The following is a 24,792-nucleotide window of genomic DNA, read 5'->3' as shown; positions in this document are numbered from 1 at the left end:
ACACATGACAGTCTACAGAGATACGGCAAGTCACTGTAGTTATATTAAATATCCAGTAGCACTTCACTTTTTATTGGTCTTTCAATGTTTCTTTTCTTCTGTACAATCCCTTTACACTTTTTAATGCTGACAAGCATAATCACATTTTAATTTGAACATTTTAACCTTTACAAAAAATGATCAATCATCAATAATGTTCATATAATATTCCTATGGAGACTTATAATGTGTCTGTGGTTCTCAGTGGTGAGTATATCAAACTTTATGGGAGCCTATTATTTTTTTTGTATCTCCTATGGTATCACTGTAATATTCCTATAAGATATTAAAGGCGACATAATTCATAGTTTTGTTGTGATGTTTGTATAGCATCCCTCTAAAAAATTTTATAGGATTACTATTTTTCTTTTTCGTAAGGAATTAATGGACATAAAACACAGTGACAACAAAGTTAGTCCAAGAGTTAAAAAGGAAAAGGAAAGCTGGATTCAAGTTAAAATCTTGAGAAATAGATCCTAACGGTGCAGAAAAAAAATTGAGTAGACTATTGTCTTAAAAATCGTATTTTTTCCTCCAAAACAAAAAAATCTGTCACTTGTTTCCAAGGCAAATCAAATAGTTTTTTTGTTTGTTTCAAGATATTTCAGGTTATTGTTTCTTGACATATATTGACTGGATATGAGGCTAACTTACTGATATTTTTTGCAGTGTAGTTAAAGAGAAGTCGTTTTTTTTTCTATCTCCCAGCATGCCGTAGTAAACTCCCACCAATGGATGAATGGCAGACTTTATAACCGTGATGAGGGCACGGCACAGCTGGTGCAGGAGCGACACTAGCTGACAAACAGAGAAATGTCCCACAGGAAGACCAATGGGATGACAGGTGAGCAGGAAAACCTGCGGAGGAGGTCCACGGCGGACAGCTCAGGTGAGACTAAAATGTTCAACTCTTCTTCATGTTCTCATCAACCTTACACATGGCTCAGTGCGTTATCTCCTCTGTAAAATACTAGGACAATACGTTTCCTTACTCGGGCACTTTCCCTAGGTTTTGTAGAAGCAAACAGGCGTCAGTCGGCTTGTTTATATCTTTAATTAAATTAGCTTAATCATGTTTCATCAAAATCACCTGCGTTGCGAGGGTGTTTGAGTTTAGGCTACTCTGTCCGTAAATTACCTCTCACTAGGACTTTACAGCTAATTCTCCAAGTAGGCCTAAAATGTTTTTTTTTAAAAGATCATAAGCCTTTTAAAAGTCTAAGCACACAATGTTTTTAGTATGGAGACATATAGCCTTACATGCAGGGAAGTAGTGGAGGGTAAATCCACCTTTTTATCTGTGGAATATTGTTGACCCCTCCTTTTTAGCCTGACAACAACTTTGACCTAAATTCAGAGTATAGCCTACAACATAATTGCTTATGTGTACTGTCAAACTGATGTCAGTCATATGAGGATCGTGACCTTTTAAAGCAAAAGCATTAATTAATTATTTTTTGGAAATATAATGGCGTTCTGTTTATATTGGTGGTGGTCTTCCTTATGATGATCACCAACCTACATGCGAGTTTGATGGTCTTTCTCATAAGGGAGAAAGCTCCCTCCCTAAAGTTTAACTCTTAGGTTTATAATTTGCAATAACACAATTTCGTCGGACTTGTACAATGACAATAAAAGGAAATCTTGACTCTCCTCAGTTTAGACAAGACAGTTTGACAGTCTCAAACAATAGCAATGAGTTGAGCAACCACTGATCGTCCTTGTCCTTCCCTCTCCTCAGTCAGTTCCTCCTAACTCCCCACATATTGATGATTATCATGATTTGATGGCAATGTCACACAGTGGTCCGATTTCCTGGAATTCATACGTTTTTGAGGAGATTTCATAAGGTTTTAAGGTCACTACCCAAATGGATTAAAAATGTTGTAGCAGGCGGCATCAAACAACCTTTTCCCCTGGTTTATTCCAAATTCACTTAAATGCTTGAAAGTCACTACTCCTCAGTCTGTAAGTCAACTACCTGGAATAGAAAATCCTATCCATTGCTTTAAAGCTTTTTTTTAAAATTTAATCTCCTTTATCAAACTTTGCACAGTGGAGAGTGACGGAGATGGAGAGTGACAGGTAAGATGGGTTGGTCGTTGTGAGTACACGGTACATACACCTTAACCCGCTCACCACCCAGCATGCTTCTATTTTTGAAGGATTAAAGGGAACAGCACATTCCACCAAGTTCCATTATGCATTGTAATCCATTGATAATGTGATCAGTCACGACAGACAGAGCATCAGACGGCCTGATGCTCAGTTGACAGAGAGGGGGGATAGGGGGAACATGTTGCATGACTGTCAGAAGGTTTTTGTTAGTCACAGACGTTTCCTCGGGACAGCTAGAGGCTCTGGATGTCAACACACGCCTTGACTGAAATGTGACCGTTTTACTGGGTCAGCAATGTTTGTTTTGTTTAATATGGGATACCTTGTGTATAGTCCAAAACATTATGGGCCAGAAAGTGAGTTTTGAGACCTGCTGAAGTAATCGTTGAGTCATTGGTATTGATCAACAACCCTATAAGTCATTTTGTACCATGGGGCAGTCAAAAATTTACTTAATGCACCTTTTTAAATCTGTAACTTGGATCTGATTTATTCCAAATCAAAGGAACTCTGTTCTCCATAACATTCCCATCTTCAGAGAACCATGCGGATCCTGAGCAGCATCAGCGGTTTCCACGGCGACCGTCCCAAAGTGACAGGCTCTGTGTCGGCCCCCACCACCCAGACCTGGCTGTGGCAGAGACCCCCTCCCCGGACGCTTCGCACCACTTCTGCCACTACACACCAAAGTGTCTCCTCGCTGTTCATAGAGGTGGTAGAGATTTCCATCAAAATTAGCTGTTGGCTTGATATTCTTTTTTATATACTACAGATTCTAGTTATACGCTGCAAAAAAGTCAGTATTGAGTCCTAAAATCTTGTTTGCCTTAAAACAAGTGGAAAAACTCAGTCACTGAGGTGAGATGATCCCACTTGTTTCCAGTGCAGTTTCACTTGTTTCAGGAACTTTCTAAAAATAAGTGACATCTTGAAATAAGGCACATCACTCCACTAGTACCAAAATAATGTCACTTGATTCAAGAAAATGCCTGAAACCAGTGAAACTGCGTTGAAAACCATTGAAATTGTCTCACCCCCATTTGCATCCCCTTTTTTCACTTGTTAAGAAAAGTCAGACTTAAGCGTTGTTTAGATGTTTTGTGAGTTATGAGCTCATAAGATCAAGGCATATGTCATCCCATAACTTCATAAATTCCCTTGACTGAGGTAGTTGAACATCTGATTTTTTTTTTCAGAATCAAAGATGTTTAATATGGCCAGGGTAAGCGATTATCTAGAATTATGGAGTAAATGAAGATCAATACCCCTTGCTGTTAAACACGGTTGAGTGCCTGCATGGGAACCTGGCTTGGATATTAGAGGAAAGTGTGAGAGCAGGGATCATCAACCGTTCATCTGCAGATTGTTCTATCCCAGACCCGCCCCTCTCTCTGTCATGAAGAACGGTTTTCTTACATTTGTGATCTTCACAGGCGGACAGTCCGGCACCCCGGCCCGGTCCACTCCGTCACGGTTCGGAGAAGAGGGATGGCATGACGCCAGCACCAAGACCACGATCAGAGCTGAGAATGAGGTGGAGGCCAACAGGGAGGCCAACAACTACAAGGTACCACTTCTGCTTAGTCCAGATTCTCCTCTACACCATTATACTGTAATATCTGCTGATCAATCGACTTCTAATAGGAAACTGAACAGATTTCAATTTGATTTTCATCTATTACTAGCCTAGCATGATGGACAAGTTGCAATTAACCCCAAGGAAACTTTGAAAATAATAAATATGGTGCAGTCATAATTTCTTTACAGTTCTTATTGTCTATTAACTGTAAGACAACATAGTTTTTAAATGTATAATACTGTGACTACATTTATCTCCCTGTTCAACTCGAAGTTGTCATCGTATAAAATGGTATAAAATTATATTGTGTGTGTGTGTGTTCATTCTGCTTGATGTAACATAACTGATGCATACATAAACTCTTTATTCCCTTCAGTTTGGCTTCAGAAAGTGGAAGGGCAATGTGACGGAGAGGCCCATCAAGGACAGGTCGGACATTGTCAAAGAGCTTTACTCTGATCTGAACACTGTTAAGCCTCAAGCAGGTCTGTCTCTTTTCTTTCCCTCCTCTCCATTTAATTCAGTTTCAAAGGAGATGCATACTCATTCAGACAAGAATTGAATCGTTGACAGAAAAAAAACACAATTGCCCAAGTAATAGAATTTGATCCTTGTCTTTTAAAGATCATCTTCTCTCACCACAGTTGGATCATAGCCCAATTACATTTATTTTTGTTATTTCTCCTCTCTTTCAGGCTCTGTGATCACCTGTGGGAACATAGCTTATGTGTTTTTATTTGGATGGTGGATTTCTCTAATCTACTTCCTCATTTGTCCTGTGATGTTTCTCACAATCTGCGGTGCCCCTTATGGTAGGCATTCTTTAAAATCCTTTTAAAAACCTGCACAGCTCAAAGTATTCAGAGTTTCATCTCTGAAATGTGCAATCTGATACCGTTTTGTTTTCCCAGGGAAACTGTGTTGGAAGATGACCTGTTACTTTATGTGGCCATTTGGGAAGTCAATAAAGAAGGTAATAAGACATGGTATCTAATACAGTATATTTTCAGCTAGTTTTTCATGACCTGGAATACTTTCAATATTCAGGTCCCACAGACAGTGAGTGTATTCATTTGCACATTAATATGGCAGTATTATTTGGGATACTTGAGTATTCCATTAAAGAGTTGATGCATGTAACCGCCATATCCTGTTTACAATGGCTATTATAAGCGCAAATTCCAAGTTTGCAGAACTAATAACTGGGATATGTTGATATCAGCTGGTAATACTGAGGCATATTAACACATAATCCTGCTTGTTGCAGTCTGTTGTGTTGCAGTTCCCATTGTAACATTCAGAATATTCTGTGTATATATGTATACATAAATGGCCTATCCCAAATATACCTTCAACTGGAATACTGAGTGCATGTGGATGTTCAATTCAATGTGCTTTATTGGCATGAAAGTTCACAGACAATATTGCCAAAGCATCAAGATGAATATCAGTCTAGGTGTGTGTGTGTGTGTGTGTGTGTGTGAGTGAGAGTCAGTGCCTGGACAGAGGAACTGGGTTGCTGCGTGTTCAGCTCCCGTACCCAGAGCCTCCATCACAGAGTGAGGATCAGTAAACTATGTGAAGGAATTAATGTTTGTTGGTAACAAGGGTTACACACATTTTATATGCAGTACACAATAACATTCAAAGAGAAAAATATCAAATATGTGGGGTTTCAAGATATTGAGAGATTAAGATTATGTTAATAAAAAAGAAAAGAAAAAGGACATAAATAAATGATTAAATAAAATAAAATAAAAGTGTATTGGTCACTCACTGTTCCTCAGGTTGTGGCAAGTTTCTACAAACTGAGCCGCTAGGTCTGCTGTGTTTCCCTCTCCTAGTAGAAGTCGCAGCTTTGACTGATCATCAAGCTCTCTGAAGTGGGAGACTTGGGAGCTGAACTTGTTAAAGTAGATTTCTCTGGCTGAGTTAAATTTTTCACATTTTAGGAGGAAGTGCATCTCCGTCTCGACCTCACCTGTCGAACAGTGACCACGATGCCATGATTTCTTATGTCTTCCTGTTTCGATTGCCAATTGGTGGTCACTGAGCCTGTACCTGGTGAGGATCTGTCTCTGCTTGTCTCTGATGTTCTCTCTGTCATGATCTTCTTTCTTTCCTCCTGTCCCTCGGTGTGGTCAGGCCAGTGACGCAGGGAAGAAGTGCTGTGTCAAGTTCCCAAACTGTGAGCCGATCCCTGAGGAGAGGGACACCGAGGACAGCAAGGACCTCTCCAGGGTTAAGGAGACCACTCCCCTTCTGGTGTCTTCACCTGTCCCCATTGAGATCCCTGTCCCAGAACCCCCCTCAAAAAAACCTTCACCACACTGGGTGAGGAAATCAGAATCACTTCATTCACTTGCAATGAAATGTCTTGTGTGGCACTAGTGCAGATGGATGTCGACTTACAAAGTATCATCGCACATACCAACACACAGGACTTCACATGTAACCAGCTGGATTTGAGTCAACAGCAAAATATGATGCTAAACTGACCAGTTGTATTTAATTAAATGGCAAGACTGCCTCTGCCTAGCACCACCTACATTGATACAGATATTAAATTCACATACAGGTGAGGCATGTGAAAGTGTTGAAACAGTCTTGATTGATTAATAATAATAAACTTTAGTCATACAACACTTTTAAAAAATGTTACTAAGTGCTGCACAAATGATAAACAATCAAATTACACAACCAGAAAGATTGACTATTACCCCTTTGACCCATGACCCAGGAATATTATGGTATGCTGATCTGGTGGAGGTGTCGCCTCAACATGGGTTAAACACTTAGTTTTTTCACAGAGCGAAGTAGAGTTTGACCGGGTCTCAACCCTCTTGACCAGGGCTTTTGAGGGTTTGACTGACCCGGGTCAACTCATTCACACTGATGGTTGACCTGTTTATTTCCCAGATCACTAGTCTGGTGTGAAAAGTGTTTGTGGATAGTGAGAGTCATGAGAACATTAATGGATTTAAAGGGATTTCTAGTTTCTAACTCATCCTTTTTTAATTTTTTGCTGCTGTCTGTGTGTTTTGGTTCATTGTGTGACTGTTGTCCCTGTCCCATACAGTGTCGCTTCAACACCTATGTGTGGCTGGTGCTGGGCTACCCTCTGCTGGCTGTGGTGCACTCCCTGGCCTGTTTGCTCTCCTGGCTGCTGGTCTTCACCATCCCTGTGGCCAAGATGAACGCTCGCACCCTGGGCACCATCCTCCTCATGGCACCAGAGGACGTCCAGATCCACAAACTAGAAAAGGTACATGGAAACCTCCTGAAATGTCAGTGGTTAGCAAATGTCAAGAGAAGTGGCAAGAGAAATGACAAGTGTGCAGTTATTTTCATTTTTTATTAGCTGCACTTGTCAAACCACCAGCCCTAAAGTTTTTATCCTGTCTGCTTGTCATAGCCCCCTACTTGACTATTGTAGTGTGTGACTGAAGCACTCTCTTTCTGCAGCACTCCACTTGTTCTGTCGTTGATGGCACTCTAGTTTACTGTTGCAGTCTGTGGTGAACAGTCCAATAAGAAGCCAATCTAATTGGAGTGTCTGCTGTAACTTTTGTTAAAATTGGTTCTGTTACTTAAACCTCATCAGGAAATTGCAGCCTGAGGTGTTCTTTGTGCTCTTTTGCAGACCCATGGGTGTGAGACCAGGGTGGTCCTATGCTGTTACCGAGCTTTCAATGTGTATTACTACAAATACACTGTCCAGGGAATCAACATCTTCGCTCTCAGTATCCTTGTTGGCCCGCTGGGGAACAGATGACTGGGAGGGATGTCAGTGGCTTGTAAGAAAGAAGCAAAGAGATTTAAAGGGAGAAGATCCAATCTGCTAGGCTCAGCTGTGACACCATTGGAATGCATTGCAGTAAATTGTACTCACAACATGAATCATGGGGTTGTTGTGGGGATAATGTCTGTCTGGTCACAGATCCAAAAAATGGATGGGTGTAATGCAAATCCATATCGGCCAATATCTCTAAATGACACACTTTTCTAATAGTTTCAGCAACAAGTGTGCAACTGGCTGCACCTCCTACAATGACCAGCAGGAGTCAGCCAATCCTCCATAGCCTTGTCAAAGTCTATGTTCTTAAAAAGATAAACTGAAGCCATTTAGCCTCCTGCTTGAGTAATATGGCATTTTCCATCTCCAGACAGACATGATTTTCAACAAGCTCTTTGTTTCTGTCATTGTTCACTACAGATCTCCATCATGACTCATAAATTCACTGTCATCCTGGTCAGTGTTTCCTAATCTGTATTTGTCTGTCCATTGGCTGTGCTGTTGTCCTTAAGTCTGTGTTCCCTGCAGACCTGCTTCCCTTGGTGTTGGTCACTCTGATCATTGGCTACACAGACAGAGGCCACCGTTATTTCAGTGTGGAGGCAAAGTTTGCCACAGCCATCAGTTCCATCATCCCTCTCTCCTACTATATTGGCATGGGTATTGCCAGGTAAGGACTTTTTTGTTTTGTAACATACTACTTATTAAGGAGATAGTGGTCAGATACTCTGCAAAACCTGAAATCGATATTTCATAGCATACCTCTAGTAGTTTCATGATGTATGTACTTTGAAACTACAGGAAGTTTTGACATGTTTTTTTAACCCTGACACTTGAGATGGTGAGAGGTCTGTGTAGTGCTGAGTCTGTTCTTGTGTGTATCCCCGCAGCATTGCGGCACAGAGTAACTTTGCGGTGGGAGCGGTGGTGAATGCGACCTTTGGCTCCATCACAGAGATGACGTTCTACATCACGGCCCTGCTGCAAGGCCACCGTGCCGCCAGCAAGTGTTACGAGGAGATTGTGAAAGCTGCGCTCACTGGGACCTTGCTGGGGTGCATACTGTTCATACCTGTGAGTGTCTGAGGAGGACAGACAGACAACACACACATCAGTTAACATTCAACATTAACAAGGAACATCCCAAAGTTTGTCATAGATACACAAGGACCATCCAGGTACTTATGGCACGTTCACATCATATCACATTTACCATAAATTTCAAGCTGCCGACAAGGAATAACCATTCACATCAGCCTCCTAGTGGGAATTACAAGGATATGAGGGATTTTTTTTGTAGGCTCCAACATCTTCCACTTGCGTCACAATTGCGGAAGTGTGTCAAATCAGCCGTCAATCATGGAAACTCATCCCTGAAATGAGTCAACAGATGCTCATACACATGCACTCACCTCTTGTTGACTGTGTGTGTGTGTGTGTGTGTTTCTGTCGTCTGCCCAGGGTATCTGTATGATCATCGGGGGCATTAAGCACAGGGAGCAGCGGTTTAACAGCCGTTCAGCAGGGGTGAGCTCAGCCTTGCTCTTCATATCCATAGGAGGTATGTATGGCAGCTCCCTTCTCACATACACACCTAAACCATAATGCCTCAATTAATAGATTCATAAAACTCTCCACCTATCCACGTTCTGTAATACTGTCCCCAGGTGTGTTTGCTCCCACCCTCTTCTCGAAGACCTACGGTAATCTGATGTGTGAGAGCTGCACCAACACCCCGGGCAACGTCAGCGCACCCTTCGTCTGCAGGGACTGTCACTACGACACGGTGGGTCCCAACTTTCCCTGTGACTTCCAGCTTATTGGAGAGACAGCGAACGATCTTGTGTGACTCCAGAGGCACAGACGAGAGCGAGCAACAACGCAGCCTTGTTTGTTCAATGCTGGGCCTTGAACTAATTTGAGAACATGTAGTTTTATTCCAGATTTAAACGACACAATGGACTGATAGGGGACCAGCAGTCTAGAACAATAGTGCGATTCACGTGTGCCGCGCTTTCTCTCCGCTCCACTGCTTTGATGTTTGTATCGACACAGTTCAGTCGTTCCCACCAGAGATTAAAACTTCATGGGTCCCGCAGCTGCCAGAAATTCCGGTTGTTGCTAGGGAAACATGATTGTTTTATGGCTGTTGTCTTAACCTTATGTAATGTATAAACCTTGGCAGTGAGCACCTGTATGATCTTCTATTTTTTCCTCCTCATTCTTTGTTTTTAACAGAGTCAAACTGACCCGCATTTGGTTCTGTCCCATATTGAGTAAGTACAGCTGATACCTGCATTAGATTTGTTTTATTTTGAAGCGCTTTCCCAAAGTAATCGGCTCAGCAAAATGCAGCAAAGGACCAGAACGGTGTCTCAGTAGTTACTTGATGTGTTTGTGTGTCTCCAGGCCCCTGGTGTACACCATCTCTGTCATGCTGCCTGCTGCGTATCTGATCGGCCTCATCTTCACACTGAAGACCCACTCCCACATCTATGATATCCATATCAGCGACGGCCACGGGGGCCATGGACACGGTCAGTGCCCACACGAGGGCGCCATCACCTATAGTGAGGTTGGCCGTCTGGTCACAGACTACACATCCATTAATGCCAGCATTAATGCTCCCAGCCACTGGGGAACAGGTGTGTGTGTGGTGAGAAGCTGTGTGCATGCGGTGTTCTCATGCATGCCGGAGTGAATAAGCTGTAAGTGAAGGAACAAGTTTGGAGTTTGTGCCTGTGGCCTGCTTGTTACCTTATTCTGTTTGTGCATGTGAGTGAGAAAAGGAAAGCCATTCCCTTGCTGTGAGGTAAGTTGTAAATTTGTGCCTGCGCATGCTTGTCAGCTTTGATGGGGTGCATGTAAATACATATATTCTGCATGTAAGGGTGAATAACAAAGTGTGGGAACATGAGGAATTTGATGTAAAGTTCAGACTTTCTGAATGGATGTATGTGAAGGAGGGAAGGAGAGAGACTTTCCCAACAGTGAGGTAAGTTGTAAATTTGTTTCTGTGCTTGCTCGTCCACTTATTGTGTGTGTTCCCAGCAGGCCACCATGTAGTCCACTGGTCCCGCTGGAGGGCTTTGGCCGTGCTGATTGTCGCCACCCTGCTGATGGCTGCCTGTGCCGACCTGACCACCGAGAACATCCAGCCCATTATAGCCCATTCCTCCGTCTCCCAGGTACTCTAAACCTGCTTTATCTTCAAAAAGGAAAGGAAAAAAAGTCTTAGATTTCATGGGCCCTTGATTCAAAAGACCATCTTGGCACATCAAGGAAACCCTCTATTCAAGTAGATATTTAAAAATGTCCAAATTGAGAGTTGAGATATTCATGTAACACCAGGGGAAAAAAAGTGCCTTTTTGAATACACTGTGTGCAACAAGAGGAGTAAGACGAAATACAATATTTATGTAACCTCACTACACCTGACGTGTAGAGAGAAAAACTGCCAAGAAAACCACCTGAGCTCAGCAGCTCATTCCTAAGGTATTTGCTAGGCTTGACATGAGTCTTCCTCAGTCAGTGGGTTTCATTGTACTGAAAGATGTCCCTGTGTCCTCTGCTGCAGTACTTCATCGGTGTCACAGTGTTGGCCATGGTGCCCGAGCTTCCTGAGATTGTCAACGGGATCCAGTTTGCACTGCAGAACAATATCAGCCTGAGGTACGAGCCACTGAATTGCTGTCCAATTTATTATTAGTCTATGGGATTTATGGTAAGAACACAATGGTATCTACAATAGATTTATAAGTTATCTATTGTAGAGATTTTCATCTAGCACGTATTCAGCATTATTGTGTCCCTACAATAGTTTTCCCCTAGGTTAATACCAAGGTCAATACACAGGAATCAGGCCATTGTAAAGTCAAGTGTTTATGAAATTTTAACTTGTATAAATGTTTGTCTTCAGCCTTGAAGTGGGCAGTTGTATAGCTGTGCAGGTCTGCATGATTCAGATTCCCCTGCTCATCCTCTTCAACGCATTCTATGTGAGTAAAAACGTACATCAGTGAAGCAGATTTTTGTAGCTTTTTATTTTTTGTGTAATGGAATTGTTTCCCTCATGACTTGGCTGACTTTTCCAGGATGTGGGATTCGTGCTCGTCTTCAGTGATATCCATCTCTGGGCCAGCATCTTCAGTGTCATTGTGGTCAACTACATCTTCATGGATGGAAAATGTGACTACTTTCAGGGTGAGTAATGATGCAGAGATTTCCCCACAGCAGAAACGGACATCATCACTTCCCAGGGACGAGCAGAGAATCCTAAATGCATTTAGCAAAAAAGGCTGCTTTTATTAAAATGTCATACAATCAGCATTATCTCCACTTATCCATTCAAACCATGCAGATTCATGAAGTAGCAAGTAAAAGAGGTCATGTGCCTGTGGCCTTGTTTTGTAGTCTGGCTGATGTATAGCCCCAGTCATGATAGATACTTCCTATTGGCCACAATTATAATGCGTTCTGTTTTGTGTGCAGGTACTGCTCTGGTGGTCGTCTACCTTATCCTCCTGGCCCTCTACTTCTTCGCTCCTTCACCACGTTCTTGTTGATCTGCAGGCGAAAGTGGAATCATGAAGTCCTACAGTTCTTTGCCACTATACAGAAGCCTCAGTTGATTTAATATACTGTAATATCTTCAAGTGATTGGATTATACATTACTAGTACCACACAAGTCATCGATCAAACTGGTCCAAGTTTTGAAATATCTGTGGATCCCTAGATGAACTGCAGTTTGCTTCTGTGAATATAAGCTGATACTGTATGGTGTTTTTGTGTATTTAGAAACAAGATTCAGAGCGCTGGCTGTGTCCTACAAAAAGAGCCTCAAATCTTTTATTGGCAGTATTTTTGCACTTGCATTCTAATGTCAATCTGCACTATTTATTTTTGTACTTGTGCATCATGGGAAGTGCTGAAAAAAAGATTGAATGTTTTGTAATTTGGTAAAGATGGGTATGAATTATTGTAATAGGTTGTTTACAGTGGTTATATTGTAATAAATGCATCAATTTATAAAACTTGTCATTTGCTGGGTTTTTTTTTGTGAAATAAGAATACTTTCTCAACCAGTACTCCACTACCTACACAAACACTATTTTGTAGCTTAAAAACTTGGGTGTCTGTGAGAAGAACTGAGTTAAATTTGATCTTGATTGTTGCTGCATTTTTATTGTGCCTCTAACTTTTCTCACCTGTACCTCATTGGCATTTTTTGGCTGCATTACCATAAGAGAAATGGCATGCACATGTGATCAGACTCATCTAGTCAGCATTCTCAGAAAGTGGGTTTAAGTGTCTAAAAGTTGTAAGCAATCCAACAATAATCCTTTGTATGCACCACATTTCATGCGATAATGTCAACAGAACCTAAACAAATCAAATTTGAATTAGGATTTTCATTCCATAATATGGCATGCCAGCTTATTAGACAAGCAAAGGGAAAAGTGAAACAGAAAAAGCTATTTACAGTACACTTTTATTGACTGAACTCAAACACAACATTCACATATACAGGTCAACATTTTAGTGGTCGCCTTAAAACTATTTGTCACAAAGTAAAGATTTGATGGAGTCCATATAAAACGAGGATCATGACCATGCAACTAGTAGATTGTTATGCAGAACATAAAAAAGGGGGCAAGGTAAAGAAGTAAGTGCAGGCAAATTCATGCATTCGTGGGAAGCATCATTAATCAAATTGGCAAAATCCCATCCTGACCCTGAATCCAAGGTCCCACCTGACCTCTCACACCAGATTGAAATCACTCTTTGTTCACACAAGGTGCAACAATATTTGGCATCAGTTATATATTCATGAATCAAACACCATGTGAACTGTATTGATCACATTGCCATGACACTCTGTATAAGAGAATTCAAATTGCTTTTAGGATTAATCCTCAAAAGTAAACAACATACTGTTGTGGTAATTCATCCTTACAGCGATATCACTACCAGTGTTCCTAGGCTTAATATGCTGCACCCTGTCCCGTAGCGCACCTGTCTGGCCATTCACAGGCAGTGAATTAGGATACAAAATTGCAATTTTTGCCAACAGTATGCTGACTGATTACATATAATGGTAGCATAGTTAAAAGTGACAGCAGAATGTAAATGGTTAAAACATTCACTACTGTTAGTCTTATGGGAATGGCAGAGTCATATAATACATGAAAACATTGAAATATTTTTCTAGTGAACTTCATGTCTGTTTAAACATGCAAAGATCTTTTACTGCCTAAATTTGTGATATTTCAACATCGTTAAAAGTCTGGAAAAGGCACTGCATCATAGAAACAAATGTTTGTATAAGCCCGCTACTAAAGCAACTCCCCTGCAAAAGTATTAATTTCCATTTGATCAACAGAGATGGAGTAAAAGTTTGAACAGAATTAGATTAGTCTTTATTTGAATAAAAGCATTTTAAAGTTATTTTTAGGAGCACCAAATTCACAGTGATGTATGGTTTGGTTTACAAATGAGAACTGCAAGCAAACACAGGATGAAAATTAAGTTACTTGTACCGTTTTGAATAAAGCATTATTGATGCATTTTGAAGTTAGCCACCTTCCTTTGTTTTTTTTGTTTTTTTTTGCAGAAGATTCCTCAGCAGACAATAAGCTGTAACATTGTGTATCAAGGAAAATACTGGAAATGTAATGGTGCAGGATTAGGCAAAACCAGCATTTGACTTTTCTTCACACACTAATGAAGAGCATACAGGTGGAACCAGCAAATGAGACAAGTGTTATCAACCTTAAGTCTGGCAGTTTAATCACTGCATTTCACTTTTTAGACTGATAAACCACTAGTCTGGTCACCAATGCTTGGACTTAATTCCAGCCTCATGGTGCATCTACTGAAAAATAAATGCCTACAAGTATGCAAGACAGAGTGTGCAAACAGCAATATCTGATGGTGAAAACACACCAAGAAACTGCTTTAGTCCTTCAAATAAATATGCATGCAGCTTTCCTTTGAAACAGCATTCTTAAAAGTGGTAAAGAAGGCTGATAAAAAAAATGGGTGAGGAAAGAGTCTTTGTTACAAACATGACGTGGTGAAATAAAGTATTTCCAGGAGTCACAGTTTGGAGGATGGGAAGGGGGGATTCATACCTTGCTGATGCAAAGGCAACTTGTTGAAGGGGATAATGGTGGCAGGGTGGTTTGAGTAAAATCCATAAAACATTCCACATTTACTTTCTTTATAATCATCATAAGTGCAAACAAATAAGAACAAAAACAACAAAAAAGGCATCCCATTGTTTTTGGTTTTAAGGCGGGGCTACGTTAGGCGGGGGAAGGAGAGGGCATTTTCCCGAGAAATAAATCCTGTGCTGTCAGACGTCATCTCCTCCCATCCCGGCCCAGCCCTTCCCATCCATTCATCTGTCCCTCCTCCACTGTGCGGCTTATTTCAAGCGTTCAATGAGTTCCTGTGTGAGGCCCAGGTTGAGCAGCTGCATGGTGGGGAGTGAGGTGAGGTGGGGGAAGGCCTTGAGGAGCCTCTCCCAGCACAGCTCCAGCAGGCTGGGCACAGCCAGCCAGATCTTAAACAGAGAGCCAGTCCTCTTGTTCTCATGGATGTTCACCACGCCGCCATGGATGTACATGCAGCCGGCCTGAAGAGGGAGGGAGGGAGGGAGGGAGGGAAAGAGGAGAGAGAGAGAGAGAGAGACAGTGATGCATACATGACTGTTAGTTCAGAAATTAACAGGGGGCTCAGGGCGTACCCTTTTTTGCATTTAACTTTGTTCACATTTTATTCACTGAATTGTCAAATATTCAAATGTGAATGCGATAACTGTCCCCCCTCGGGCCACCGTAGGCAATTTGTTGGAGCCTATGACCGAGGGATTCTTTCCAGTGCATTCTGGGCAAGAAAACTGGAGCGATTTCAAAACAAGAAAACAACCGAGCACGCAGCCTGAGACTAGAAAATGTTGGCACCACCACAGCCAGCAGTAGGAGAAAATGCCGACCAACACAAACCACTGCGTCACCACAAAACAAACAGTATCATAAAAAACTTAATAGTCAAGGGGGGGGAGATGGACTGGTTGGGGACAGAGAGAGGAAAACGGCACCATTCTCTTCTGTAAGGCCTGCTCACATGTTTTCCAGCAGTGGGAAAGAAGTGGGACGTGTGGTATCTTATGATTTCAAATTAAAAAACGTACTGGCACAAATTCAGTGTTTATTTGCCAATATGCAATGCAAATGTACTATTTAATAATTCAATGAAATTGCCCCCAAAAAGGAGCAAAATGCCCCTAAAAAAACAATAAAAATCAGATGAAGGGGGCAAAAAATGCTCTCTGAAAAAAGTTAATTTCTTCTTCTGTTTGGCAATCATTTTTCTTCATTTTGCTACTAATTACAAAACATAAAGGAAGAACTTTGGCTGGTCAGGACTCAGTGTCCTTGAGCAAGACCAACTCTGACCTCCTCGTGGAGGGAGGCAACACATTAAATTCATTAATGAAAAAAAGGTGTACAGGAGGATTGCGAAATTAAGCCTACTATCATTTCAAGCCCGACGGACCCGGTACCGGGTCCACCCCCGTGGCGGAGTCGCGATGGAAGATGGTCTATTTATCGAAGAAATGAATGTTATACTGTTTTGAAAACATGGGGTCTTCAGCTTTAAGAATCCGTAAACCAATTGTATGTTGTCCAAACTATGTCTTATTACTAATTATTTTAACAATAAAGTCGTACAAATATAAACTTCGTATATATAAGAGCAAGTTGTGATCAAAAGATCTGGTATAATTTTCTCGTCAGTCTACAATAACATGCTTGGTATCGCTAAAAACTAGAAATTCCGAGCTTTCCAATGACCCTAAATGCACCACGATTGAAACGATACAACGTCCGCTATTTACTGCTATTAACAGTAAACATGGCCAAAACATGGAGACCATGGAGTATATCTTTATAAATTGTATCATAAATGTTGTACTTTTGTGTATTTTCATCAAATTTACAGTTACAGTTGTAGTTAAAGAGCAGGAGAAGACATTCAGTTGCATCATTATCCATGGGATCTTGGTTCTAATGGTGATATTGACTTTGAAATTTAGATTATATACTAGGCGAGGATGAAAATCTTATTTTTTCCTTTATTGCATCTCCATTTACTCTGGAATGGTAATAGATATAGGTTTACTTACAATGGATTCATATTCCTTAGCTTCTTACTTATCAAAGGGTATGTTATATTAGGTGTTTTTTCCTAAGGCTAGGGCTAGGGCTTAACAGGTTAAAGAATGTCATGAGTTCAGATTTAGACTTGGATTTAATTACTTTCATTTAATTCCCTTGCTGTGTACATACTGAGGCTTGTTGCCACTGGCATGAAAACAGCCACTGGCCATGGCAATATTGCTATTCCAGACTATACATAGGCATTTGGCCCGAGACACAGAGTGACCATAAAGGGTAGTGTACTAACCGGGGTGACAGCAGCACAGTGGAAGTAGGCAGGCTCAGGCATCACCGCCGGTAGTTTACTCCACTGGAACGACTGCAGGTTGATCTTCCACAGATCAGCTAATATCAGCTCCCCGTTGTAGCCTCCACAGATAAAGACATCTACAACAGAGAAGAAGAAAGGGTCAGAAACATGGAGTTGTTGCCGTTAGCTGGCCAGGAATTGGCTCGTTTAAATCAACAAAGTAATGAAGGTTTCACAGATGAGGGTGTGATACCAAAGGTCAGCGGTACTTTATCTTTGAACTAGTATAAAAACAAAGGGATAAAAGAATAGTTATAGTTATGAAGTGATAATGATAGCACAGCACTATTTGCTTGGGTACAGAAAATTCTCACCATTTCGTATTTGCACACAGCTATGACATCTTCTAGGAGCAGGATATCCTGTCAAAGTCATGGAGGTTTTAGAACAGTTTGCAATGAGAAAGCCATCAGAAGAACAACAGGCTTAACAGATCATGTGGTGCAGCATACAGACCTATTTTGTCATGAGGTTTAGTTGTAATCTCCTCCCAGGAATTGGTCTCCAGATTGTAAGCATGTATCTATAAAAAAACATAAGCCAGTAACAAAGACAATACTTAGCATCAGTGAAACCTCTCATCATTGTCTTACCCTCATGACCTACCTGCACTGTAATTAGCAGTATACATATACATGAACACATTACACATACTACACATTATAAGTGAGTGTTTTGCGTAGTGATCAAGATGGATTTGGCTTGTGTACAAGAAGGAACTAATGTAAATAGTAATAGACACAGTTGATGAATATGACTGTACTGTTCAAATTACTGTAGACAATTTTGTTCCCTTTAAAATGTTCTCTCTTTCATTAACTGCAATACACTTACAGATGTGCAAGGGAGGACAATTAGAACATTTAGACTAGCTATTCAGTTGTCATGAAAAATGACAATGATCAAGGTGCTCATTTTCTTAGAGGCTTTCTTGGAACATTCTCATCTTGAAAATGTGGCTGGCACACAATTTTGGTGCTTAGTTCAATTTGCTGGAGATGAGTGGTACGGTACCTTGTCCAGAGGGTAAGATGTCCAGGATGTTCCTCCTCCCAGAATGTAGATCCTCTGCCCGTCGTGTGCTATTTCATGCCTGTACCTGTGACACACACACACACACACACACACACAACACACCACGTCACTTCCTATCTTAAAGGAGAGGAAGGCACATTTCTTCAGTATTCCTACACATTTTCACTGCCACATTAAGAGCGTCAGTCTTCATACTCATATTCCACAATGCATAGCTACTCACTGAAACAGAAAGAAATCTGTGAATGGTTTCAGTGCCTGTATATAACTCTTGTGTCACCCGTTCATAAAAAACACAGATCACACCGCTTTTGTTGGACCATTAGATTAATCAATTAGATATCATCCCCAAAAGCTCCATATGAGCCTAGCCGCTGCCTGCGTTCCTCAGGTTTGACCGTTCCCCCGCCTTGTCACAAAAGGAGATCGGGCATTTGCTGTTAGAGCCCCGCAGCTGTGGCACTCCGTCCCTGAGGTTCTTAGGCTTTCAGTGCATTCTTTTAAATCGCTTCTTAAAACGCACTTTTACAGGAAGGCTTGTTCATAGTATTTATAGTATTTCTGTCTGTTTTCATTCATTTTTAGCACTTTTATTTTATTGCTTCTATTATAAACTTTGTTTTATTTGGTGTCTATGCTTCATGTTTTATTTATGACAATGTTGGACTCCTGAGTATGTTGTACTCTTTTATCATGTTTTGTAAAGCACTTTGAAACTTTGTTTTGAAAAGCGTTATACAAATAAAGATTATTATTATTATCAGGTGTTTGAACTAGACTGAAAAGCTCCCTAGCATGGTCTCCCTAGCATGGTCTGATCCTGCAGGTCATTCAGGCGTGACGCCCTACCGTTCCTCAGGCAGGTCGTGGGGGGGGTTGTTGGGCTTGAGGTGGATCCACTCTCTGGTGGTCAGGTCCAGCCTGTGCAGGTCTGTACTGTAGATGTAACCCGTCGTCCCTCCAAACACGTACAGGAAGCCGTTTATAATGGCCATTGCCTGGAGGAGGGAAGATAAATGGCAGTAATATGAAATGGCAGTCTAATAATGACAGCTCTATTAAATCAGAGTTAAAACGTTGGTGTATCCAGTAACTGCATTTTGAAAACCTCATCCAAGTTATAAACAATAATGACAAGAGTCTAATTTCTATGAGAAATGATTGGGAGTGCTGTGCCCAAAAGGCCTGAAGACTCGACAGAATTACATCCTTCTATTAACCATAAGAAAATTAGTCATTAGAGCACAGACATCTGACATTATAACCAATAAGACTGCGGATTCCTGGGGCTACCTGTCCATAGATTCTGTTGGGCTTCTTCCCCCGACAGTTGAGCAGTGACCATCGCTTGTACTTCACGTTGCAAACGTGAACGTCATTCCCATTATTTTCACCAAAGGGGATGCCAGTGCCGCCAAAAACCAGCAGGTTGTTGCCGTGCAAAACAGCTGAAGGGACAGAGGGAAAAACAATTACAGTCAATGCTTTCATCGACTTTCCATCTTGGGACAAATTGCCACATAGTTTAGGCTAATAAAGTTATATTGATTGGCAGGGTCACCTAAGCCTGTCATGTAATGCCTTCTGTGAACAAGAGTCATCTTTTACATGCACTTAGCTGCAGTGGCTCACTACAACTGGAAAATTGCCCCCACAGCTAGAAAAATGTAATTACAATGAAAATTCATCATCTCCAAATAACAGTTACAACTGTCCAAGTATGATGATAGAAATATCCAAGTAAGAAATGATCCTGAAATTGTCCCAGCAGCGCACCTGTGTCTCAGAATTATAATTAACCCTACTTGCCTACATCTACAAAAAAAAATGTACAACAAACACTGAATTTATTAAACTGTTCAGAACTATTGGAAATATGATGGTTCACCTGACATGGAGGCCAGCTCCGTGGGCATGTAGCCCTCTGTGCGGATCTGCTGCCAGGATCCCGTGGCGAAGTGGTACCGCCAAAGCTCCCTGAACAGCGGGTAGTCCTCGTTCTCTGAGCCACCTGACTCATCGTAGTCTGGGTTGTACCCTCCGAACACATACAGGTTCGTGTTGTCGGCGACACAGCGATGCCCGCTGCGGGCAGGAGGGGCACGATGACCTGGGGAGGGGGGGAACAGGGTTACAAAGGTTGAGAGATAACAGAAGCATGCTAACAGAGAAACTGTATGGGTAAAATATGATGGGAGCATGGAAGAAGGCTTGTTTGACCACTCCTGTGTTGTGTGCTGCTATTGATCTACAGAGACATAATAAATGTACGTCATTTAAAGGTTAATTCCAAGTGTTAAGCCAGGCCAGAGAGGTGATGTTTGTGGGGCTTTGTGAATGTTTTTGACTACTCCTGAACTGGCATTTGCAACTGGAGCAGAACAACAAGAATATTTTGACAAGCTTGCAAAGGCTCATCATTTATTGAGGACAACTCAAAGATATGGAGCATATCTTATAAAGGGCATGCTGGGAGCACAGGGCTAACTTCCCTCTCCACTAAAGAGAGATTACAAGAGCCAAAAGACTCCTGCCTACACATGCAACATGCAGTCACAGAAACTCTCTCTGATGGTTGCTGTTTGTTGCCCAAATCTGTGATTGAATTTTGCTCAGGATTGGGGTTTATTTGGACACACTGCCCCAGTTAATTTCAAAAAGAGTTCCTTTTGTATTCCTGATCACATCTCTAACTATGCTACAAAACTCACTCACATGGGTTGGACTAATTCTATTTGTGAACCACAGATACACTGTTACACAGCATCAAGATAAACTGGCCACATAAAACCCTGTCCTATCCCTGTCTAATACAAGCCAGTCAAAAGACACGATAAGCTCAATTGAAGTCAAAATATTTTTGGTTGTGTGTAGATTCACTCTGGACTATGAAAAGCTGGCTCAACCTGAACGAACTAGGCAAGTTTATCCAGTTTAGGGCTTTTCAGAACATTGGAATCATCCTAGCTGCCCGATTCTTTTTAAAAAGTGGTCAAAGAGGAAACTAGGTTTGGATTTGTTCATCGCTGCCAGCTCTGGGCCCAGCTGCTCCAGTGACAGAGCTCATATTCTTGTGATAGCATTTGTTATTGCATTGTGTTCTGTACCCAGTTAGGTCTTATCATCCTTCCATCTGCTTGTGGATGAAAAGCGCATAGTGAAGAGTGACCAATAAAACCTTGGCAACGGGTCTGTCCTCCTTAATCTATAAAGCCTACGTAGTGCAGTCCAAAATCAGATGCCTCTTTGACACCTTCTAAAAAGACAACAGGGAAAGCAGCCTATTCTCAAGACACATCATACAGTGCTGTTAGTCAGTTCAGTCACACTGAAGATCAGGCTACTTTATACGTCTCCTTATCATTTAGGCCCATTCACTGATATTCACAATATGATTAGCAAGGCTGACAGTAATACCGTGGCTTATAAGGAATGTTATGCAAATAGCTGAGAATAAAACACCACCATCTGAGATGCCAAGATGTTTGGCCTTAGGGTTTAGCAGGTTTCTATCAGCATGCACAAGATGACAGAATACAGAGCTCATTCAGCTGAACACTAATAATGCACCTTTGTTTAATGTACTAAGAATAGCACTGAGGCCGACCTACAATCCAGCCCCAATGTTTCAGGCAATCCCTGCATTTTTAATAATCAGGATTTATAATGGATTGGGAAAGTGTAGCAACCAAGGGGAACAGAAGGAGACAGAGCGGGGGAATGTAGCAGACCCAGCAGCCACACTAATGCAAATCTGATGCCAGTAAAAGTGCAAATTAGTGAGTTAATCAACTTGGTTGTAATCTACACAATTACCATTGTCTCAATAACATGTTTTATAGTCACAATTACTTAATCAAATGGTTTTAGAATCACAGTAGACCATAATTCACTGTCACGCTGCTATCTTGGATCAGACTAGCTGAGGTACAATTGACTCTCATGTTATTATGTTGTTAATGTCATGTTAAAACTTCTGGTTGTTGAGCTGACTACAAGCTTGTGGGACTCCACCAACATGGCAGGTGCAAATTACAGTAGAATGGTAGGTTGCTAGAACACAGAAGTCATTACGAAATCTCTTTCTTATGCAGGCTATACCTGGTTTCAACTCAATGCAATTTGTGACTATTAGGTATGAAAAGGTCTGTTTTTAAATGGATTGTTCAGGATTTTTAGTAGTTACCCCTACTGATCTTTAATCAAGCCACCTCCAACCCACCAGTTTTTGTTTCCAGGAAATCGGCAACTGTCAATGCCTTCAATGGGGTATAAGACCATCTATTTACACCTATGGTAGTGTACGGAATGGCTTGAATGAATATTAAGAGTATTAAGAGAGTCCAAATAGGACAGGCTTCTGAAAATCCTAAGTCTTTCCTTCAATAAGCAGAAGTCCAATGTTGGCAAAAAGAGAATCAGTTGCTGATCTATAAAACAAAGGCTCCCTAAAACTGAACTATAAGGCTTATTAGGGCGTCCAGTATGCCAGCCAAGTGGCAACCCAAAATGAGAAAAGTCACACACACACACACACAACAGTTAAGTAAATCTTCCTGTCCAGTTCTATGTCTATGCCAGTCGCAGTAACCTGAGTTGGACTATGGAAAACATAGTCAAACCACCACAATACTATCTGTAGCCCCAGTTGTGGATGGGCTTGATGTGTAACAACTGTAAGACTGAATGTGTGAAAACACAAATCTCAAAAAATGGGTGTACTCATACTAGTGTTGGTTGGTGAACTGATAACAGGCCACAATAGAGTTATCTGTATTGGAGACATTAAGATCGGATACCAAGAGCCACATGGAACATGTCAGAAATCAAAGCAAACATGATTTCCTGACTTTTTCCACACGTTGGATTATATCTCTCAATTATTTCGGTCATATGATTCCAAACTGCTGTCTGAGATGTAAATAATGGATAGCATCGGTAGGCTGCTTGTGTGTCAGCTGTAGAGTAATGGGAAAGTGGAGATTCCAGCAAACCTTGTAGGACTGAGAACATGCCTGTCCACTTCATGCACCTTGTTTGTGGGTGAAGCTGTGCCAGCATAGCTTTTCAGCCGGTAGAGTACTGGCAGTAAAACGTATCATCTACTCAGGAGGACATGATATGTAGAAACCCATGCTTGCTTACAGGCTGATGAACTGACAACTATCCTATTAAAAGTGTCATCCACATGTCTTTTGCTACAGCTACAAATTTATAGAAAATTGGCTACAGTAGCATGGACGCTCTCTCTCACTCTTTTTTTTTTGTTGCAAACTCTATTTATATTCTGAACTGTCAAGAACCAAACAGACTAAGTTACAGTCATTCGGCCCAATTTAACCACACGCTTTCCCCACCTGAAATAGCACAGAGTGTGTGGAGTCAAGCCATAAGAGTTAGCTGGCTGTATAAGACAACATGTTACAAATGATGAAACAGCATGTTAAACAGTTTTGCACTTTCCAAAACATCATTTTAGCTAGGTTATGCTTGCTAACAAGCTACCAAAAGGTAGACAAGCAGGTTTTCTTGGATGTTGCTAGCTTAAGTGTGTTGCTAATCAATGTCACTAGTAAGGGCAACGTTTAAATGAATACAACGTGAAGCTGCTGTTGTGTGTGGATCCGATCTCAATCGTGCAATGATTATTTGCTTGGTTTAATGTGACAACGTTAACTTAATAGCTAGTTAGCGTAGCTAGCATGTCTTGCTAATGTTGTTGACCGACCTGCTAACGTTACACCGAGCGGCGGCCTGCCTGTCAGCCTCTCGAATTTATTCAGCTGGTCTGGACTGCGAGCACCTTCAACGTCCGACATCGTCTCCCCGTTACAATCCAGTCCTGGGAAATGTTACATAAAATGAAAGCAAAATCTTCTAAAGTGCTGATAAAACATTATAAATCATTACTCATCTCATTCAGTTAAGGCCATTCACAAATTTTCCCCCCCGGCCGTCAGAAAATGGACCAATCAGAAGGCTTGTTATTGGTGCGTAGCGGTACGTAGCGTCAGGAGAGCTGGGCGGGGCCGTGCGTGTCTCCACAACAACAACAACACATCACAGCAGCGGGTCCCAAAGTGGGGTCCTGGGACCTCCAGGCGTCCCCAGCAAACTGAGGAATAGTTTGCTTTCATATTTATTTCATTTTTGAAGATGAGGCAGTAAGAGAATGATATAGAAAATTCACTGCACTGCTCTCACCTACTACTACTACTACTAGCCTACTACTATACTCCTACTACCACCTACTACTAGCCTACTCCTCCCCCTCCTCCTCCTCCTATTACTACTACAAATAATGATAATAATAATAATAATAATAATAATAATAAACAAAGTTACAGTGCCATGATACAAATATCAAACAATCAAGAAAGTTGATGCATTTAAAATGGTTTAGCCTTAGTGAAACTTATTTACAAAATTAAATCATACCTGTTATCTCACCAGTAGGAGAACAACTGCCCACTTTGGTTGGGAGATGATGGGTGTCGTTCAGAGAAAACCTTTACTAAATGGGGACTAGAGTCTTAAACATCTCCACTTGGGGGTCCTTGGCATGAAAAGGTTTGGGAGCCCCTGCCTTACATCATTTACAGTAGTGTGAACCTCTGAGACTTCCTGGTGACACACTCCCTTGTGTTACATTTCATCTGAAATCCATGAAAGTTGCTCCCTACACAG

General features: G+C 41.4%; 2 protein-coding genes across 2 annotated transcripts; one reads left to right on the top strand and one right to left on the bottom strand.

Annotated features, from left to right (window-relative positions):
- Positions 1 to 852: 852 nt before the first annotated feature.
- On the top strand, positions 853 to 12,097 carry cax1 (cation/H+ exchanger protein 1). The gene is made up of 20 exons (XM_071530659.1): positions 853 to 928; positions 2,696 to 2,869; positions 3,591 to 3,724; positions 4,113 to 4,221; positions 4,432 to 4,548; positions 4,648 to 4,709; positions 5,882 to 6,070; positions 6,816 to 7,001; positions 7,380 to 7,479; positions 8,061 to 8,202; positions 8,423 to 8,606; positions 8,994 to 9,093; positions 9,200 to 9,318; positions 9,771 to 9,808; positions 9,942 to 10,069; positions 10,584 to 10,720; positions 11,110 to 11,204; positions 11,452 to 11,530; positions 11,627 to 11,735; positions 12,024 to 12,097. The coding sequence occupies exons 1-20, from the start codon at positions 853 to 855 to the stop codon at positions 12,095 to 12,097; spliced, it is 2,352 nt and encodes a 783-aa protein (XP_071386760.1).
- Positions 12,098 to 13,031: 934 nt separating this feature from the next.
- klhdc10 (kelch domain containing 10) lies at positions 13,032 to 24,052 on the bottom strand. Its single transcript, XM_071530654.1, has 9 exons — positions 23,834 to 24,052; positions 19,994 to 20,215; positions 19,399 to 19,553; positions 18,955 to 19,103; positions 18,085 to 18,169; positions 17,527 to 17,593; positions 17,385 to 17,432; positions 17,008 to 17,147; positions 13,032 to 15,172 (listed from the first exon to the last, which is right to left on the bottom strand). Exons 1-9 carry the CDS (start codon positions 23,922 to 23,924, stop codon positions 14,963 to 14,965), a joined length of 1,167 nt encoding a protein of 388 aa, XP_071386755.1. The 5' UTR covers positions 23,925 to 24,052; the 3' UTR covers positions 13,032 to 14,962.
- Positions 24,053 to 24,792: the final 740 nt, after the last annotated feature.

The sequence above is a fragment of the Centroberyx affinis genome, unplaced genomic scaffold (assembly GCF_046629955.1).
Source record: "Centroberyx affinis isolate AG114_WGS23_722 - 3 ecotype Tasmania unplaced genomic scaffold, CSIRO-AGI_Caff_v1 ptg001951l_1, whole genome shotgun sequence".
In the NCBI taxonomy this organism is placed as follows: Eukaryota; Metazoa; Chordata; class Actinopteri; order Beryciformes; family Berycidae; genus Centroberyx; species Centroberyx affinis.
Note: the sequence above shows the minus strand (reverse complement) of the source record. Positions and strands in the feature narration are given on the sequence as shown.

What these genes read in the sequence shown, in the direction of transcription:
- cax1 (XM_071530659.1), top strand. Translation starts at nt 853, where the DNA reads ATGTCCCACAGGAAGACCAATGGGATGACAGGTGAGCAGGAAAACCTG. An exon ending in AGATCCACAAACTAGAAAAG is followed by an intron (nt 7,002 to 7,379) that starts GTACATGGAAAC and finishes GCTCTTTTGCAG; the next exon opens with ACCCATGGGTGTGAGACCAG. An exon ending in CCACGGGGGCCATGGACACG is followed by an intron (nt 10,070 to 10,583) that starts GTCAGTGCCCAC and finishes GTGTGTTCCCAG; the next exon opens with CAGGCCACCATGTAGTCCAC.
- klhdc10 (XM_071530654.1), bottom strand. Translation starts at nt 23,924, where the DNA reads ATGTCGGACGTTGAAGGTGCTCGCAGTCCAGACCAGCTGAATAAATTC. An exon ending in GGAGCTGGCCTCCATGTCAG is followed by an intron (nt 19,554 to 19,993) that starts GTGAACCATCAT and finishes CTGTCCCTTCAG; the next exon opens with CTGTTTTGCACGGCAACAAC. An exon ending in CATCTTACCCTCTGGACAAG is followed by an intron (nt 17,594 to 18,084) that starts GTACCGTACCAC and finishes GTTTTTTTATAG; the next exon opens with ATACATGCTTACAATCTGGA.